General features: G+C 36.1%; 1 protein-coding gene across 1 annotated transcript in view; it reads right to left on the bottom strand.

Annotated features, from left to right (window-relative positions):
- Window positions 1-18,409, bottom strand: part of LOC113240190 — a 70,766-nt gene extending 52,357 nt beyond the window's left edge. Inside the window, exon 1 of the mRNA XM_026477434.1 lies at window positions 17,095-18,409. Coding sequence (XP_026333219.1) covers window positions 17,095-17,878 — 784 coding nt within the window. The 5' untranslated portion in view covers window positions 17,879-18,409. The remainder of the gene's footprint in view (window positions 1-17,094) is intronic.
- Between the last annotated feature and the right edge of the window lie 389 nt (window positions 18,410-18,798).

Raw genomic sequence — 18,798 nt, 5'->3', positions numbered from 1 at the left:
ACGACCCTTGTGCACAAGCAAAATTGACATGAGAGTGAGCCTATGGTACGATAAGTGAGTAAGTATTCTTAGGTTGCGTATTTATTCAGAAAGATATTTCGAGAATTTCAGAAGTGTGATTTGGAAACGAGATCGTGTAAAGAGAAATGAACGATAACAAATTTCAAACTAATAAGGTTAGAACCTGCGTGAGCCAAAATCCAGTGAACGAACGTTGGTTGCACTAAATCATCTGTGCGTGGCGGCAACGGCAACACAGTTGGTATGTATGCCGTCGACCGTCACAAGGACGTCCGCCGGTGCGCCCGCGCCGCCCTATCAACGCGTGACTTCGTTATGTTGTACTGATGTTTTTAACGAATTTTTTAAAAATCAGTCGCAAACTTGTAGAAAAAACCATATACAAAAATTTTATTAATAATTTTTCTTAGTAAGTTTCCGACTGGATCTTTCTCTGTGCTGCTTATGAAACACGAACTTAGCATTTGCATTTACATAGATTATTGTAATTCATATCATTTTGATAAGATTACTTGAATCAAAATAACTTAACTTAAACTTAATTATCATATTACCACATAGACGGAAAGTTCAAGTTATGAAAGTCACAAATAAGGGTGTCAAGTCATGAAAGCGGGCGCGCAGCCGACGCGCCGGCTCGCGGTGAGCCGTGCCCAGCAGCGTTCCACTCAAATGCATTTGAATGCTCAATCGAGCATAATAATAACGCGCAGTATGTTTACTTCGAGTTGGTAAACACTTTGGCTTGACGGCTGTCGTTTGGAGGCAATATTTTTAGGTTGATTTGAAATTGTTCATTCGCCGTACTTATCCCGGATTACCAAAGTATTTCGAAGAATTTCACGCGTCTTGAATAATCATTTGTTAGGCAACCCTTACTCTTCTTACAAAAGTAAAACACAGTCCTTTTAAATCTGTGTTCTGCATAATAACCATTTTATACGGCGTAGTACCTATTGATTTCCTATTCTTTCTGAACTCACTCGAAGCTTGTTATTTTCAAGGTAATAAGTAGGTACCTATAGCCCCTTTACCTCTCTCGCGTTTCAAAGCGTCCCACACCTCACACCTTCAACTTTTTCGACTCTAAGAATCAATTTCGTGAAACCCCTAAATTTTTAATCCGCTCAGTCCATGTTTCATAATGGCTAGTATATTAATTTCATTCGTTAAGAAGAATAATATACAGTATATATAATAACAATTGGTAGTAGACGATTCGATGAGAATTTTGTTAAAACAGAACATTACGTGGAAAAACTCATAAAGGTAGGTAAGTGTTAGGTGTTGGTTAGGTTAGATTAGGTTACCGCACTAGCGGTGGGCGTCGAAGAAGGTTCACAATCCTTGAAAATACGGGTTATATCAGTGATTGTACCGGACTATGACTTTAATCTTCATCTTAGTGGACAGAGGTCGATGTTGTTGATGGAATGAAAATTGTGCAATATAAAATAAACAGATTATTTTTTACGGGCATTTAGACTTAAGCATCCCGATCTGCCAAAATTTGTTGTACTTTAACCAGCAACATTGTATTTACGTATTCAATAAAACATGTTAATGGCGACATGAATTTATTAGATACAAGCATTTCGAATTACAACGTAGACGCATGGTCTGTCTATAAAGAACGTACTGACACTTTAGATATAATTTAACAAACATGATTCAGTGCCCGATTGAACCAATCCGGTTACTCCAGAATAATGTGAAATATAAGAAAACACAAATACCACAATAAATTTATTAAATTAAATAGTTAATTAAACGACCAACAACCTTACTCTGTAGGAATTGTATTGTTTTTTGTTATGTAAGCAAAATTATATAAGTAATTATGCAAGTCAATCAGAAATCAGCTAAATTACAAGATACACAACAAAAATCAAGAGGAAACGATCGGTCTACTTTGTGACGGATAATGGATTTTGATTACCTCAATATTTTTATTCCATTTTAAGCTCATGTACGCTCACAGATATAAATTCAAGTAGGAAATTTTGGCGAATCTCACTGGGGATCTATAATTATTGCATTTCGGAATTATCGTATTCGGGCATCAGAGCGAAGCTTAATACGTCATTTATCTGAAACATACAATGAACAGCAGCAATGTAAGAACCGTACATAAGGATGCGGCCAATTATCAATACACTGCCAAAACGTTTAATTTAAAAAATAATAACACCCCATATAAGTATTAAAACCGAAATTGTGACGTCCGCAGCCGGGCTTTAAATTATGGAAAAGCAACCATAACATGATACTGCCAAAACCTTACGCAATTCATGTCTACTCCATACCTTAAGCCCCGAAACAGATTAACATTTAGTAAGAAAAATATGTGACTTTAAGTTTAAAAATCTTATTAAGTCCCAAAAGCTGTGTATGTTTGTATTAATAAAAAGAGACTTCTTGCTTTTTTCCCAACGGGATACGTGTAGTACTGTAGATTTAATGTCCCAAGGTTCTGTTTTTTGTAACTACAACAAGGGACATCCCGTGTCCTTAATGAGATATGCCTCACAAAGGGCAAGGGCTAAAGGTCCTCGTGAGCCGCAATTTATGTTTCTGACGATTGAGTCAATCAAGAAGCTGTTGTCAAGGCGAGCTGATCACGATCTTCGTCCGAATGAAGTATCGCTCACGGCTAATTTCAGAAGGATTGCATTTTGTAAGATTTCCAGAGTTTATGGGTTAAAATAATGTATTCGAAAACGATATTCTTTCGTCTTTCGTATTCTTCGATGTTCTTTCATCGCAAATGGTTATAGATTAGAGATAATGATTCGATTCGAAAGGAAAGGGTTACGCGTTTACTAATAGGGGTTTTCAAGGGTAGCAAAACAAAGCGTAACAAAGATACGGAGGGAAATAAAATCGCAAATAAATAATTACCATATACAACATCTAGACGAGTACGTTTGTAAAGTAAACTAATTTATTTCATAAATTTACAGGCAACAGGATAAATTATATAAAGTTAGCATAATTATTCTAGAGGTTACTCTAAGAATATTAATTGTTCGTAGTTGTAAAAAGATTTATATTTTTCCGCTCTATCGTTTACGCTTCGCGGAAACAGCATTGACCCTTTTGATGCAAGAAAAATAAAAATGCAACAAGGCAACATCACTGGCATATTTACTTTACAATAGGTACTATGATATATCTCAATAAATGATTATAACATACCTTTAAAAATCTTAAAAATCAGTAATAGTTATTGTTATCTACTCATCCATACAGAACTTATCAACACAAATTTTTAACATGGCGACCACTCAACTAGGACATAATAGTCGTCATCTCATTTTTTATAACTATCAGATGATGGGACGAATAAGTCGTGCGCCTGGTGGCAAGCGACACGCCTGTCCATAACAGTTGCAGTGCCACTCAAAGCTATAAATTGCAAAGATCTGAGAGGCAATGCCACTATAGCCGTCACCCTGCACCAGCATTTTTACCTTTAAAAACGCTTACGTTACTGCTTGACGGAAATAGGTACGCTGGCAGTACTCTTCTGGACGATCTTTTCAAATCTGTTATGAACAAAACGTTCATTAGGTACGAGTACCACCGATGGTGTAGGCCGCCAAAATGGACATTTTTACCGTCTTTTAGGTCAAGACTGTTTGTAAAAAATAGTTTATTGAATGTCACGATATTTGACCACCATGACATTAAATTATTTTTGTGAAATTAGTCCTCTAGTTTGTTACTACACTTAATATACAAAGATCGAACACCACCATCTCCCAGTAAACCGTGCCAGACGCTATGCCATTCAAGCCACCGAACGAACTAGCAGACCTTTGTTTTTAGTTTTTAACGACTTTTTTCAAAAGCGTCACCTGTTAAAAATCTATTTCTTCACTCAGCCAGGTACTAGAGATGTCGCTTTAATCATTGTAAATTTTTTTGTTTTTATTGAACGTCACGATTTCAATATTACTCTTTTATGGTTTCCAATTCTAATTTGGACAATAATTAAAATGTTCTTGCTAATTACGGTGTTATATAATACAATATTATAATACAATACATATGTTATATAAATACAATACAATGTATAATCAATAGCTAGATAAGTATTTCGAATGTAAACATACTCACCTAATCATGTAAACACTCACTAAGGAAATGCTAAGGTCCATTTCACAATAGTTAACTAATGATGTATTACTTAACTAATTATGTTTAACTATCTCATCGTTTTTCTACTATATAATCTTAAACCATAAGAACTGTAATTGATTACTATTTCCTAACTCATAGACATCACATCTCTGTAAAATACTTATAATTTAATAAATATATTTTTTTAAAAGTTCTCTCGCTGCTCATTTGGTAACAACGGCATTAATTTATTAATGTAAGAGCCGCTCATAATTCAATGACAAAAAAATTATAGATGTGAAAAACAAAAGAAACTCTGTTCAAAGTGTAGACTTAGATGTCGTATTACTAAAAAAACAGATAATAAAAACTTATGACAACTGTTGAAGCAATTCAAACCTTGTTTTGTATTGTATAATTATAATGTATTGCACAACGTACAAAGATTTATTTGAATACTAAAATTTCCACAATTTATGTAATGAAAAGGCTCCACAGTGAACATGCTGTGCAAATTGCAAGAGTAAAGTAACCAAGTTCCTTTGCTTTTAAATTATAATAAATATGGGACCTGTGACAATAAAGTTTTTTATTGTGAATCAGTCGCCAGACTATAAGTAAATTTTTTCAGTAATTTATGGCCAGCAACCACACTTTCAGCCTCTCTTAATCATCGGACACATGCATTCGTTTTAACCTCTTAATGTCCCCACCATGAACCAATGCTTTAGCGAGAGGATTCGGATGAGTATTGATCCGAGCCCCGTATTTGCGTCTATACAGGTCCGTCGCGTTTAGAATCGTTGGAATCTCGAAGTACTTGTGGATTCGAGTGTTCGTGGTGTATCATGTGGCACCACTGATAGTTCAAAGGATGGTGTTTTGGACAAAAAAAAAGGCATTGTATATGTGATTTGGAGTGATATTGAAATATCTCAAAACTTATGTTTTAATGTCGTGTAAGTTTGTAGGTGTTACGTTTATTTATCCAAACGCTGGTGGATACAAGCTGGGAAGCAAAATTGGATTTTTTTTCATTTACACTGTTATTCTACAAGCAAATCAGCAAAAACTCTGTACAATATTTGCGCTGTTCTTAGCATTATATAGTTTTCATAATGAAGAAAGTTCTAAGAGCTTGCATGTGACCAGATTTTTCCGTTTTACGAACAAACTGTTGTTGTTGTTGTTCAGTTGTTTTCTTTCTCGGAGCTAATACAAGTTGCGATGATTTCGTGTAGACCGTACGTGAAAAAATTTCTTCAAGTGTATTGCACTGCTCGAAAACATGCTACCTACTTATCACTAACTTCAATACCGAACTCAGGACAATTTCCATCTTTTTTAAGAAATGTTTTTCTCAAGAGTATTTTATGTTACCCTGTTGCCGACACAGTAACGAACAAAAGCTACTTTACCAATAATCGTGTTGTAAGTCGATATGAAAAGTGCAGTACGGTATAAGCGAGCTGTCGATGTAACGGGACCCCGCGCCACTTCGCTGATCCATTTGCGCATGCGCAAGAGACCATTTAACTGCACGGCAGCTGCTGCGCTCCGACGTTTAGATTTAGAGTACATACATACTAGACTAGGATACCTTCATGACTGTTCTTGGTGTGAACCTTCTTTAAAAAATCAGACGGGAACGTACGGGTACGGGGTACAATGATACAAATTTGGAAAATATCTGCCGCAGGCCAAGACAGCCATCTACGATTTTATGGTGTGATTTAACTGTTACAACTGAGATTCCCAATTTTGTTCACGAGGTTAGGAAATAAAGTAATATATGCGAAATGTACGCAAACCGTTTTCATAAATGGTATTTTTATGAAATTTGACAGTCCCGATCTTTTATTCGAGTCACGATTTACCTTGAATTCATCGAACAAGGCTCGGATTTCAACTTCCTTTTACCCAATGATTATTATTAAATTGTCCTTATCTATTACCAAATTGATTAACCATCTTTCTAGACAAAAGACCCACAGGTAATATCCGATGTCCACCCGTGCACGACCAGCAACCGATTCGGAATCGCTGGATTAATATTATCCAAGCGAGTGTCCTATGTATAGCGTGTGTGTTTATTTATTAGACAAATTTTATTTACTTATTCAACCTTCGTAAACATTCAATTCTGATATTTTGGAATCTCGAAACTGCAACTAAAAAAACCCTGCAACGTAAAACCAGAAAGCCGTGTATTTAAAAACACGTTTTGTATTTCATAGAGTGGTTACCAAACACAACACAATGGGTGAGGAAACGGTATCTTGTGCAAGCAAACGCGATTATTGCTTATTATTTAGCTTAATGAACAATTACTTATATTGTAGTTGTAAGTACTAATGCGGAAAAGTTTACGTGAGACATGTGCTATGCGTTCTCTCGACGCTGGGGTTGAAAGAGGGAAAAAGATTACAAAATTTTAAATCAATTTCCGTCTATTCTGAATAACAACCAGCCTTTAAATACAAAGAAGGTTAATGTCAAATGTCATAAAATATGTAAAGGTAAACATCTACAAAAATTTAAATCGCAAATCCTTCGAAAATAGTAAATTTATACATATATACAATTTAATTATTGGTCAAAGCCTATGTTTCAGAGAATTACATGGTGCATTTTGCAACGGGAACCGACTTTGCTTGTACATGCCTTGTGCATCTCTTTATAGCTGTAGTGATACATAGTTCTAAACATAGATTATTACATTATCAGAGTTAGCAGTAAATTATCTGCAAATCGATGTATTTATCCAATCATTAACTGTGTTCAAAGACTGCAATCAACTTGATCTATCGTTTATGTGAGATTTATCCGTTTACATACGTCGTTAGTTACCTGGCTGTATTTATACACGTTATTTAGCAATTAAATCGACTAATTGATGGACTGGAAATAATTTCTAACTCGTCAACAAATACTTCAATAAAATTATAGGTATTAATCACTAAAAAACATGATTATGACAACAGTCGTTGCGATGGCGGAAATGTGAAGCCATTACAATTATTTCTATTATTTAACTTATAATGACACATAATAAAATCTTCCCACACTAACGCTTAATTGAAGCTCCGTATTTTTTTGCGAGTAATTTGAATTAAGTAACTTGTTTTAGATTATATATTGTTTAAATAAATTATTTGATATGTTTTGCTGTGTGTTTCAAAGCTCCGTCGTACTTGCGAAACGGTAACTGGTTTCTAATTCGACCAATCTAATTTAAAAACATATTTTTGTAAAATTGTACAAAATTCATAAAAATTCGTTACGAAACACACTAATTACTCCATAAAAGTCACTTTTTGTATCGCAAATGTGTACAGTAACGGGCACAACAAGCTTGACACTTTGGACTTTGTACCGTTCTTAACGCAAGGGGCATAGAGTCTGATTGAATCTGAAGTGTCAATCGCGACGTGCTCTTGACCCTGTTGATCTTGACCTTCCTAAAATGAAGTAGAGGATTCCCCAAAAGAAAACTATTTGTCCTCGTTGCAAAATATGTTTAGTGGACGAAAAATTTACTTGCGATAGAAACAAACATTCTAAATTCTGAATAATTTTTCAAGTAAATATCCCACACACCTGACCCAGATCTGGGCGGTAAGTTTGTAATTGAAACAAAAGCTACTCGAAAAGAAAATACAATTACATTAAATGGGTTAACAATTCGTGTGTATAAAGGTTGAAAAGAAAGACATGAATTAATTTATACATATAGACATAATTATTCCCCCAGCGAGGTTTTAATGTGCGCTTTTACTGTGTAAATAATGTTAAGATGTTGATCTTGTTGCCCTCGTTTATACATCCTGTCAATGCGATTGTGTCTATATCATGTCGCAATTATTATTAATATAAACACGGCGATGTGGCAGGAGGTCGCGCCCGACCTTGGATCGCTCTTTATCACCACATTAGACGTATAATTATGTTTTCTCTCAATGTTTATCCTCCCGCGTGCACTTCACATCAAATTATCTCTGTATTAAATTGACACAACTCGTGTATACGTGACGGTAAGTCTGAGGCAGCCAAAAGAAAAATCCAGTGAATAGGACACATATACTCTAGCCAAATTCTACAGAATGTTTACTAACAAACGTTGCTTTTACGAATTTTCATTATTTAGGCTAGATCTGCCCACGGCCTGCCCGCGTAATTAGAATTTAAATAGGTAAGTAGGCTTATGTAGAAGTAATTACTAAATAAACTTTTAGTCAAGTCGCCAACTACCTTTTGGTACGTATGATTTATGAATAAAATAATTAAGTTATTGATGCTAGAAAGTATGTAATGGTAAATGAAAAAAGAAAAAAAATTGTGAAGTTTTATTTTATATTATTATAATTTATTGCATATCTCATTCAGCATTCATTTTAGATTCTGAACTTGAATTACTACACGAATTAGAAATTTTTGCAATTTCTCATTCAAATAAAAAAATCGTTGGAGATGACACTGTTTTATAAACAATGAATAAGTGGTAATTGTTATGTTGGTATCGCTAGTGAGTGATTTGAAACTTCTATTGAACAAAATTCATCACAGACATGACTTCAATACAAGTATTATATAACCTAATCGAATTTCGGAGAAAAATATTAAAATTGTGGTAACCGTATAACAGTCTGAGATAAAACCCCAAAAATCGTGTGTTTTTGTTTGTTGACATTTATTCTACATCGAATTTACGTCTTGAGTCTTCCATCATTACATCTTTTTGACAAATCCTATATGAATGTACAGGTAAATAGCGTCGGCTAAATTAGTAACCTCCATGTGAACTTTTGAGTAGGCATAAAAAAAAGAATTACTAGAAATAATTATATGACAATTAATTTATAATTAAACCCTTATTTTAGTACTAAAAAAAAGTCTACAAATTATAGTTTAGGTTTTAATTGCCCGATATTGTGCGTGAAAATTAAAAAAGGATTTCCCCTAAAAACGGAGTTACGAGGTTTTCAAATTTAGCCGACGATAGACAGTTTTCCTTAATACAGTTTAAAAGGAGCGCGTAACATAGACAATGTATAGTACTCTTGTGGAAAGTACATAAACGTACGCGCAGGTCTAGTATCCTATAGCACCAATTGAATTGGATGAGATTTATAAATATCGAAGTACTAACTCACTTCGATTATTGAGAAACCGGCTGCAAATAGGAGCAAGTGTATATGTTGCGTGGCGACCTTCACGGCACTGCACGCTTTCTCGCTGCGCTCGCGCACCACACGCCCCGCCGCGAATCCGCAACGCTTTGTTCTATCGCTACCAAAAAACTGGGAGTATCTCCCTCGGTTTTGTTGTTAGATGCCTGAGATTTATGAGCTACGGTATTGTTAGATTAGTCGACGCTAGCATTTCTCAACGTGTGTATTCTTTATTGCATAATACTACTCAGTAAGGTTAAATAAAAAATTCTTGCTGCCATCGCGAATGCTTCAAAAGTTATTAGCTGTACAAACCTGTACATCAAATCGTTTAACAAAATAGCGTTACCAGTTGAACAATGATACTAATAAAACTAAGCTCAGAGGCTTTAAAAAGTTACAATTTACATTCCGGGATTAGGAATCGTAAAGTCGAACGTTGAAGGCAACAGTAAAAGTTGCGTTAATCCTAATGATACGAGAAGTGTCTGCATCTAATAGTAATTAGGATTTTAATGGAACGTTTTACTATGTTTGTTTGTTTGTGTTCGCGAAGGTGAACAGCCGAATGGCCTTTGCGGATTGCGTTAATTGGTTTAAGGGAAGGCGTCGACTAGAAAATAAGGCGGATTTGAATTATAACTTATTCAAATAAAACTAAAACTCAAAATAGTATGCAACCAGTCGAAATACTCAGTGATTCAAAACAAACTACTTTAGAAAATTCATAAATAATAATATTTCTCCGTACAACACCATCACTTCAGTACGAAACGAGACGAGTGGGAATATACAATTTTTAAATATCAATTTACAAAAAATCCTAGATCTTAATGATAACTTCGTAGACACGTGACGATATACAGTTAAAAAACACTAATCTGTTATTTCTTAAACAGACTTCTTTGTAGATAGGAAAGAAAGATCGTAAGAAAAATTGTGCCAGAAAATCATCTTTAAACAAAAAATAAAGTAATGCGTAATCTAAAAGGTAGATGTAGAGCAATAAATAGAAAAGAATATAATAGAAAGTAAAAATAAATACAACACGAATACTCTGAAAACAAAAGAAAGATGGTGAATGGTAACATCAGTTTGATACAAAACGCGAAACGTGAATCACGTTATCATTGACAATAAGTTTGAAAGTGAAATCGGTAACCATAATGACACAACAATTCGGTATAAAAAAACAACTGCGAGTATTGATACGGTTACAAGAATTGAAAGTAAAAATAAATATGATACACGATGAAAAAGTATGTTTGTACTCAATTCAAATTTTATTTTTAAGATAATCCATAGTCAATGGAACAAAATTATATTGAACGCGAGATAAACAAATGTGCGTAAAAATACTACCGATAGTATGTGCAAAGTGTAAAGCTTATTTTTATTGGTTGTTTTTTAAAGTCTACTACTACTACTCTTGAAATTCGCAATTGTTCTTTACATTGTACTATTACATACAATAACTTAGCATATAGTCTATTAATTGTATTTTGTTGGTTGCTATATATCATTACTGCTTTGTAATTCACATTGTTTTATTCCAAAGTTTTTTTATTTATTCTCAACGCATACATTTTCCATTAGTGTATGTAATTTCTCCACGAGCACCAATTGTACTGTACCACAATGGTATATGAAACCAGTTGTTTTTTGCAGCAACTTTTTGTTGCTGCCAAAAACTTGGTAAATAGATAGGTTTTTCTTGACTGTGTTAATTATTATTTTGATGTACATTATCTATAATTTCAAATACCTAAATTTCATCGACACTTCATTGAATGGGGATGGAGGTACAAATAATTGCATTCAATACAAGTTCATCGCCATCCGTCTTGTCGACACTTGTAAGTTTATAGTCTTCATTATCGCAAGTTTAGTGAAGAACAACTGCGTTAACCTCACCTGCCTTCGGAAGTGAGTTAACAACCGAGATACCGTGGGTAATCTTCGAAACACTTTGAGGTTTTCGACTTCTTCCAATAATATCTGTAGGCAACGTAATACTAAATCTTCTTATAATGATTTTCAAATCATTCGCGCTAAAAATTCCTGTTCACAAGTTTTTTGAAGTCTACGTCTTCGAAAGGCAGATACGCCTTTTGTACTGTTAACTTCTGCTTCCAGGACAACGCGGTTGCTCCCCGAAGTCTCAGCAAACCCAATTTGTGAAGCGTTGAATTTGTTTGTAAGTATAAAGAGTAAAAGGAGCTTCCGAAGCAGGAGTGGGATTCAGCGCCTAGATTACGCAAAATGGGCGCTACTACGTCGTCAAGTTGCGAAAATTGGTTTATCATGTCCAACATGTTCCAACTTTCATGTTGCAATCCTCAATAAGTGCTACATCGATTTGTGTATGGCGGTGTAGACATAGGTACATCGAAATACAAATATTGTTATGTGTGTGTACTTTAATTGCTTCTCAGCGATATCTTGAAAAATCCGGCAACTTAAACTCGGTTCCAGTAATGGTTACATTAGTATCGTAGCCATTCATTCGTAAAACTTGATAAGAATCCCACACGTTATGAAACTGATTTACGCGGCGCAAACTACGGCAAATCGATTCTAAAGGACTTCGACGTAAATCGGCGTCAATTGCGATTCAAGTATCATGAGACATTTTGATAGACGTAGAAAAATATATATTACATGTATTTGAATAAAAATACCTTGGAATTATATCCTAAGTAAAATATTTAATTATCTTTTACGGAAACGAAGACGAAGACTTTGGAGATTTTAGGTGTTTCACGAACAAACTCGACAAACGTCCGAAAAATACTGCGTAAATAAATAATTTAATATAATTTCTCAGGCTGGTTTTCATGGTTATCAACGTGTTTATTTATTTACATTCTTAACGCGTGCTGATAATGAAGTTTGTTGCCCCACTTAGGGAGATGGAGCGCTATCAATAACAGATAACAAAATGGAAGTATGTTTGCGGAGAAAGTTTGACTTTTCAAGATTACTGTTGGACCCTTCACAACCTACAATAACTAACGATAAATTTAAATATACCGATACCAATTTTACATGATTACTAATACTAATGACAATAACAGTGTGCCAGACAACCATGCCAGTTGCCTGGTCTCAGACTTGGGAATTCCAACCAGAATCAATTTAGAAAAGTTCATTTCCCAATTGTTCCTACCGGGAATCGAGACCGGGACCTCCTCAAACGAATCAACTTAACTCCAAGCGCCCCCAGTGCAAACCGTTGGGCCACCGAGGTTGTCAAAGATAATGAAACAGACAGTAAAGTATTGTCTAAAGTTATTTCATAATTAACTTAATCAAGTATTATTATTGCAAAATAAAACTAATTAAGTAGGTAATTATGGTGCATAATCACATACACGTAATCAAATGTAGTCTGGGTATAAGATTGTGAAATATGATAAAGTATCAATATTTTTAATTCACACGTAAGAAACTGGTTCCTATACATATAACATTGCCGGTGCAAATACAGTACACTAGCTGTACAATGTGACTGTACTTGAACATGACGGCGTGTTGTGTGTTGTGTGTGCAGTATAGCAACAAGTCGAACAATAAAACCTGCCGGCTGCGCCCGCGCCCGCGCCCGCGCCAGCGCCAGGTGACATAATAGATCAAGACAGGTTTTTATAATCAACTTCAACCAATTAATAAGTCCGTGACACACTAATCACTCTTCGAGAAATATCTATTTATGACAACAAATTTATTTCCAAATTCATCTCACCTTGCGATAATCAAGCAGAGTGAAAGAACCTAATCCATTGTTTGGTAGTTATTATCCTGTATAGCGGTATAATTGTCTAAATTATGTTTATTAATAAATTAAGTTTGAAAGTCAGTTCTATTATTTTACAATTTAATTGTTGACTGCTTACAAGTATAGCATAGGAATCTGGAACCTTGATTGATATTATCATAATATGATGGTGATGAAAACAGACATGCAAAGGAGATTTAATCTTTATCAAAGTAAAACACAAAGTTGATGCGTCACACGTGAACGCAAAGAGAGCAATCTGACAAAATGGTACAAAACCTGTACTCGACAAAGTTTAGATTTTTTACGATTAGAACTATTTTAAACTCTTTCTGTTTGAGATAGAATAGATGCGTTTGATACAGAAACTGGTAGCTCTGTCAGTGCCGCGATGCGGAGCTAGTCCATGGGAGCGAACGGCGACCAAACAATGATGCTTGGAATGCGATACAAAAAAAGGCGCGAGCGAGACAGCACGGCGCAGTTAGAAAGAGAGAGTCTTGATCAGTGAGCATGCTTCCTGCCGAGGGTTTCAACTTGTGGGAGCCCTTACAATCTTAGGCGAACTTAAACTTTCTGTTGGCGCTTTTTGACACATCCGACATTTAATATCCCAAGCGTTACATTGAAGCCTTGACACAAAATATAGAAAGTCACTTCTGCTATTGTTAAACACTTAGCGTTTATTTACCATAACTCTTTCATGTGCTCTTCGGAACTTTCACCTTTTAGGTCTTTCTCCTAAGTACGAGTACTCTAGCGCACGCAAGTCTCTACTCGTTCATGCCTTAACTTTTGCGTCCGAGTTAATCACATGATTATCCATAACAAACATAGCCTTGATCTTAACATTCTTCTTTGTTTTCGTCATTATCTTCTCATGTAATCGGGCCGTAAATCAAGATAAGAGTATAATTTCGCTGCGTAGATAGATTGAGCAGCAGTGCAGGATTCCGACTTTCACTATCTCGGAGACGAGTCACGTTAGACCCGACTTGACATCGCCGTTAAGAGTTTGCACTCGACACCGATGCATTCCTTCACGTAGTAGGACTTCGCTGAAAATAAACTGTAATCATTGCCCATCGCCACATCCTTCAACGCGTCCGACCAAATTTTGAAATCGTCTCTAGCTTTACTCATGCATGCAAATCCAATCGCTACAATTAGTGAGCAAATTAATGATTTCGATAAAAATAGGTGTCGTGAATTGTGAACGAAAACGTTGACGCATGGTGTTACGTAAGAGTGTCATTAGGGGGCGAGTGTCGAAGCAACAAGCAGTTAAGGCTTACGAACAATTTCTCAACATGTTGCTACAGTTATTAAGCGTGAAGTCAGAATTAAATGCACAAGGCTCTCTTACTAATAAATTCCCAACACTTTGTACGGGGTAACATGTATGGTTTAAATTAGTAAAATCAGATTCAAAATGTGTGTTTTCGAGACGTCACAATTTTTTTTTGTTGTGGACAAACAAGTCGTGCGCCTGATGGTAAGCTACATGGCTGTCCATAACAGTTGCAGTGCCACTCAGACTTCTAAATCGCATAGATCTGAAGGGCACTGCCACTGCCGCCCTCACCCTGAGATATAAATTGATAAGTCCCATGTGCCTGTAATATCACCAGCACCCTTACCCTTCAAAACCAGAACACAGTAATGCTGACATTACTGCTTGGCGGCAGAAGTAGGTATTGTCTTTCGAGGAATATTCTAAGGTACAAAATAAACAAAATATAAAAGATAATATAATGAACTTGGTTGTAAATAATTACAGACGAAAATATAACTTTTAAAAATGCATATGTGAGAAACTTTCGTTTAGAAGTAGTAAAAGCACTTTATGTGCGTTTGTCCGTCTGTCTGTACCGCGGGAGCAATTACTACGCGACATTAAATACGTGAGCGAGCAGAGAAAACGATTGAACCTGCCGGTTTCACCTCAGTTCCTACGTAGTGATGCATTGATTGGCATAAACATTATAATAGGTACAATAGGATGTAATAACTTTGTATGTGGATATTGTTCCTGGTGTGTTGTTACAAATAAAATTATTAGCGTACTAAATGCACCTCTGCTGGGTGATGTCCGATGCCCGCCAGTAGTCTTGGTAAATTGTGAAAAGTTTTTCTTAAAAACATTTACTTATAGGATATTCTGCATTGCATTTCTCGCAACACCAGTACCACTTCACAAAGATTATTTAATTCATTTTTCTACTTATGATTTCTCTGTTTTTTGTTTTCACAAACTTACAACTTTCGCATTCTATTACAGACAAATACATTTATCAAGAACGATTTAGCTGAAAACAATCACCACGCCGATAATGACAACACCTAAAAAGGTTTTTGTATGGCTGTGATTATTCTAAACGCAGACCAACAGGAATAATTTCTTATCACCCCACAGGTTATGTACAGGCAGTGAAATGAATATAAACACAAGTGATATCAATAGAACCTACGAGAAATAACGTATTTAAAACAGAACCATTGTCTTCCGCATGTTGGCTAGGGATGGTAATTTATCTCAAACTACAAACAAAGCAAAAGCAAAAGCTATATCGTTATAATCCAATTATCTGCAGCTTTCTCTGCTCGTGAATGTTCTTTGATCACTCGCTATTGTAACTATTTCTGTTAAAATCTCTATCAGCATGTTTCACTTACGTACCTTTCTGCATTACCTACGCTACCTTAATATTTGTATGTATGCTGTACAAGATGTGCCATACATTTTCATTTATTTCCGGTTCACGTACATTTACTGCGTTTTTTTTAAACCTTATCCGCTATAATTCTTAAAGTAACGATAGTCCTAATTTTGCTTAAGGTAATTGTCATAAATTTTAAGTCGTTTTAAAGCCTAATCTCGAAGACATTAAAATGCACACTGATAGTGAATACTTCGCACGTTAATCTTGTTGCTTAATGTAAACAGAACATTTAATCAGTTTTTTCTGATCTTTATAGTCATCTCTTCCTGCGAAGTATGTAAACAAAGAAGAATAACCGTTCGATTTCACCAAGATCGTTTTAAATAACTGGATCATTATGCTACGGCGGCGGCGCATGACTGATAGATGCGGGAGTTTCCAATATGCTGATTGTGATTTACTTTTGATGACAGTGAAGCTCTACTTTTGACATCAATCTATCACTCATATTTTGCCATGAAGATTGCATTAAATTAGACCGATAACTTACGGTAATTCAAAGTCCCGTCTAAGAACCAAATTCAGACATTTCTAAAACGCATAAAAATACAATTCAAACCCGATTGGTACACGTAAATTACGATTGTTTTATGAAATTCCAACACGAGAAACTATACGTAATTGCCAGACAAAAAAAATTTGCTCAAACTCTTCATAGAATGGAATTATAAGAATTTTGATATCGAATGTTGTGCTCGGATGATTCGCCTTGAACCACTTGCTCGACGCCTTGCCTTGCACAGTTTGTATCACGAACATTTGTTCCAAATGATACCACCGCTCAAACAATATTGTTTGCATTAATACTTCTTCAAACAGTTGTTTAATTGCATTTGCTAATACTGGTTCCAAGCAGATTTAATTCTATAAATGGGAACAATGATTCACATTGTATAGTAAAAGATTACACTTAAGCTTCTAAGCAAGTGCACAAATTTACGTCATTACATGTCGTAAGGGATAATTAAATACTAATGATTATGGGCACTTGTGGTTATATTAGAATGATTATTTCTGTTTAAATAAGTGAATGCAAGGATTACAAAACCACGTTACAACACCGGCACTTTGCCGTAAGCGTACCTAAAGCCTATATTTTTTTCGTCACCCTCAGTTGATTAAAGTATCATCCAATAGGAAATTAATCAGAATGATATCGCAATGCGGTAAAAGTTTGCCGCGCTCGTGCGACATCGAGTGGTTTACATTGTGCAACCACAACAATTATATCGTAACCGATAGGACGAACAATTATGGAATCTAGTAAGAGGCTTACCTTTAGCCCAGCCAGTGAGGACGTTGCCGAGATAAGCCACCTTGTAGACAGGATCCGGCTCACTGATGCGCACACTATTGGTACGGCGTAGCAGGCGCCCCAAACCGCGTGACAGCCGGCCAATAGCACGTGTCGTGAAGTCCTTCCCGGTGGCGGCATCAGCCAGACACACTTCATTTGGCAATGTTGATTTGGCTTGGCCATTTTCCTGCGTCTTGTGGCTAATGAGCCGCGGCATTGTCAGAGGAACAGACTTTTTCTTCTCCGGCGTCAGCGTCTTTGCCTGATTCACACTGTAAACGTTACAGTTCTTCTTAAAGCCCTGCCCGTTCACATCTTTGGTTTGATCTGTTCCTTTCTCAGTCTTATCTTGTGCATCGAATTCATTGCTCTTGAAAACCGATATTTTGCCGTTTAGGTTCTCGCTCATGTTATTGTTGTTGTTGTTATTGTTTAGGTTGTCCGTCTGGCCATCACTAAGCCGCCTTTCCGCGCTTGAGCGTCTTTTCATCAGCGAAGGATTCCTTAGCATGATACTCGTTTCGCTAGAGCTGCGATTTTTCAAAATGTGGATTTTCTTTACGCGCGAGACGGCAAAGTCAACCTCGTCGGCGTTTACCATCCTTTCAGTTTTACCTTCCTCATCAAGGAAGCGGACTCGTAAGCCATTAGGTTTGTAATCTCCATTCAAAGTTTTTTCCGTGTCTTGCAAATTGTCCGTTTGGCTTTTTGCGCCAGCATCGAGGCAATGGCGCTCATTTTCACTGAGAGCTCCACGAGCCATTTTTCTCTTGAAATAGGCACCGGTTTTTGTTGGTACTTTATTACATTCTGGACGAAGCTCGTATCATCGTTAAATTTTTCACACGGTTTCAGGTCACGGTAGCTTCTAAGTAGTCTATTAAGTTCTCGGATGCTGGTGGCACCGAAACCAGTCACTTCCTTAGCTAACTACTAAACACACACTGAGCAGTACACACCTCGTCCATTAAAGAACGACACCGGTTTGGAATGTAGCCTTCTCTACACTTACTCAATGCACTTGTCCAGGAGAGAGAATGTTCACTTATATATCGATTATTTACAATTCTGTTACGTGTACTGTACAAGATTTGGATCAATGAATATAAATATGAACGATTACCACTCTTGAGAAGTTACTTTTGACTCACAACTTCGAAAAGAACTTTGACAGAGCAATCGCGACACATGCGTCCCTCACGGCTCGCGGCGGAGGAATGACGGCAGCGGCGCGCGGGCGGCAGCGCGGGCGCAGCTCCGGTCACTCGGACCGGGCTTTGATTTTAATGATCTAACTGGTATGGTATTATAATGTAGCGCTGATACGCGCCGCCTGTACCGTATATACCTGCAAGAGAAAAACATACTTTAGGAGACATTCACTTTGCAACAGGTATCATAATAACAATGCACATGTTGTAAACGAGGTGACATCATAGGGACCACGATAGAGCAATCACAAAGGAAGTAGGTACATCATACCGCTGTTATAACGTGTCAGATTGTTAATGATTACAGTGGTAAATATGTTCAATTAGCAGTCCTGGATCGGAGAGGTAAAAAGTACAAAATAATTTCATTATTTTTGATGCAAACGTGACAATTGAATCTATAGCCACAAAACTTTGCAAAGATAATTTTAATATGGTTTTGATTTATATATATTATTTAAATTGTACAACT

This window comes from Hyposmocoma kahamanoa, unplaced genomic scaffold (genome assembly GCF_003589595.1).
Source record: "Hyposmocoma kahamanoa isolate Upper Pololo Valley unplaced genomic scaffold, ASM358959v1 122, whole genome shotgun sequence".
Taxonomy (NCBI): Eukaryota; Metazoa; Arthropoda; class Insecta; order Lepidoptera; family Cosmopterigidae; genus Hyposmocoma; species Hyposmocoma kahamanoa.
The sequence above is the reverse complement of the archived record's forward strand: the minus strand, read 5'-3'. Positions and strand labels throughout refer to the sequence as shown.